At 41.4% G+C, this 2,530-nt stretch overlaps 1 protein-coding gene across 1 annotated transcript in view; it reads right to left on the reverse strand.

Moving 5' to 3' along the window:
- The window catches only part of LOC106806738, a 16,052-nt gene that overhangs the window by 4,603 nt on the left and 8,919 nt on the right, over positions 1 to 2,530 (reverse strand). Inside the window, exons 2-3 of the mRNA XM_014808782.1 lie at positions 1,863 to 1,969; positions 1,304 to 1,408 (exon numbers count right to left, since the gene is read on the reverse strand). Coding sequence (XP_014664268.1) covers positions 1,304 to 1,408; positions 1,863 to 1,969 — 212 coding nt within the window. The remainder of the gene's footprint in view (positions 1 to 1,303; positions 1,409 to 1,862; positions 1,970 to 2,530) is intronic.

Raw genomic sequence — 2,530 nt, forward strand, 5'->3', positions numbered from 1 at the left:
GGCTCCCTCGCCTGGTCGCTTCGCGCCCGAGCAGGGGCGTGTACAGGGGGGGTCCAGGGAGTCCAGACCCCCCCCTTGCTCGCGCAGAAAACGCATCTGAGGGGGTGTAATTTTAAAAAATTTCTGGGGGAGGGCCTACTATCTACTATCTACTTTCTAGGGCGTGCTCGCAACTATGGGTTACGGTTAGACCCCCCTGGTACAAATCTTGTACACGACCCTGCCGAGCAAATTGCCAACATTGAAAAACGAACCCCCCCCAATAGAAAGCTGGCTACGGGCCTGTCCATAGACCATATACACGTCGAAGACTTGTGATAAACTATTATAACACTGGGCCACCATACTCAGTGGTATATGGTTATGTTTATGTATTATAACAGTGGGCCACATCGAAGACTTGTGATAAACTATTATTACACTGGGCCACCATAGTACGCATACTCGGGATGGTTTAAGAAAAAATAAACTTTTATTTGTGACGTCAGAATTTGAGTAAACGCAGAAAAACAGAATTAGCCGATCAACTAATAGATTTGTGAGAACCGACTCATACTGGTTTGTTGTCAGAGTGACAACCAGGGCTGGGGGGCTAAACTGCAACACACTCTGCCTAATAGACATTTAACGGTCACCACAACAGAAACAGAAACCTGTGTCTACCCCATCACAATGTTCTTCAGCATACAATATTTCCATAATATATATCCTTTGTTTGTATATTTTTGTGGCACACAGCAGAAATAGAAAGGCATTTTAACATACAAAGATGAATTTTAACAATCTATATTCTACTACAGTCTACATGTGATGTTTATGTGTGATTTAGTTACTACAATAGTTGCCCACATTATAGTATAATTTGACAGAAATATTCATATATTTTTCAAGTTCATACCATATGATAGATAAAGCTATTATTATAACATAGTGTACCTGCGATATTTATATATCATCAGGGGTTAATAATGACAAATTTGTCATTATTAACCCCTTATATCATTTAGTCCCATAGCATTCACTACATAAAGTTACGTTATAATGAAAGACCAACATCGAAAAACCTCGCATAAAATGCATTTATATTCAAGGATCTTTATTGCTGCAGTATGCATATATATTTGTGCCTTTCATAAACTATGTTTAGTTGATGTGCAGCAACCCATTACATTTATGTGTGTTCCAAATAACTTATATGTTTAGAAGGATTTGTTATTATATGCAACAAATCGCGAAACCTTGGACAAACTAGAACTAGAACGACAGACAGGCTGTATAGTATACTGCTGCAAGCTGACCTTACCTTGCCCGTGGAATACAGTTGACCGGACGACAGTTCAACGAATCGCTTCACTTTACGACGTGCAGCCTCCGCAGCGCACATCTGTGTCAACTTCAGAATGCCATCCTGAGTGCAAAGCGAGTAAAGCCATGAGTGACTGCTCATATACTCTTGTTCACTGCCTGCCTGGTTAACTGCATGTGAAACTTTGTTATTTACCTGCCAGCCCACCTGTCAGTCTACCTGCCTGCCTGCCTATGCATAACTCTACCTGTAAAACTGCCTGCCTGACACTGCACTTGTCCACCTGCCTGTCTGCCGGAAACCTTTTTAGCTTCCCGTCTGTCTATCGGTCTAAGTGCTTCCTTGGTTATATGAATGACTAGCTACCTACCTGATGTATGAAGAAACGCACACAAAAATCTAAATACACAAGTATAAATGAGTCACTGCAATGCACAGGTAGCTTAACGGAATTTCGCATCAGGAACGATCACACAACTGTCCAGTAAAACACGGAAGCAGTCGTTGTTAGTAAAGTTATACACATCAATAAGATTACGGGGGCTCGCTCCTACACCTTGTAAACGGCATCTCCTTGTCCGTACTTGGTTTCCGCAGCTAGATTTATCACAAAGTCGAACCTTTCCTGGCCATCCGGTTGCTCAAATGCACGCTCAACAGAGGCTGAAGAAGAAGGTCATTAGCAAGGTCATTAGAAAGGTCATTTTCAAATTTGACATTTTGTCATTATTAACCCCTGATACAAGTGATACTTATAACACTGCCAACGATCACAAGATTTACGCACTTTTTGAACTTTTAGTTTGGGTTGTTGCTTATGTTTCATCATGTTTCTGTTCATTCACAGGTTAAAATAACAAGTGCCGCAGAGCGACAGGGCTCATCTGGTGTCTGGTGTTCTGCTGATAAATTCATTTGTGCATAGCAAGACGTCCTATACATACAGTCATTTCTAACCCCAAAAAACAACACTTCAAACTAGTGTAATAAAATTCCGATAGATGGCGGGCCGCTATCAAAGGCATCGTTGCATCGGTCAGCCAAAGCATGGCAGCTGTCAGTGTGACGACAGATTGCAAAAAGCAGGAGCGAATAATTACCATATTATTACTATAGATAACGTGCGTTCTATGGTGTCAGGTAATAACTATAAGGTACATTAACCCCTTGCGAGGCACATCTGGCTCATTACAAAATAGCTCAATGGTTGATACAACCAGAGCA

Source organism: Priapulus caudatus, unplaced genomic scaffold (genome assembly GCF_000485595.1).
Source record: "Priapulus caudatus unplaced genomic scaffold, Priapulus_caudatus-5.0.1 Scaffold177, whole genome shotgun sequence".
Taxonomy (NCBI): Eukaryota; Metazoa; Priapulida; class Priapulimorpha; order Priapulimorphida; family Priapulidae; genus Priapulus; species Priapulus caudatus.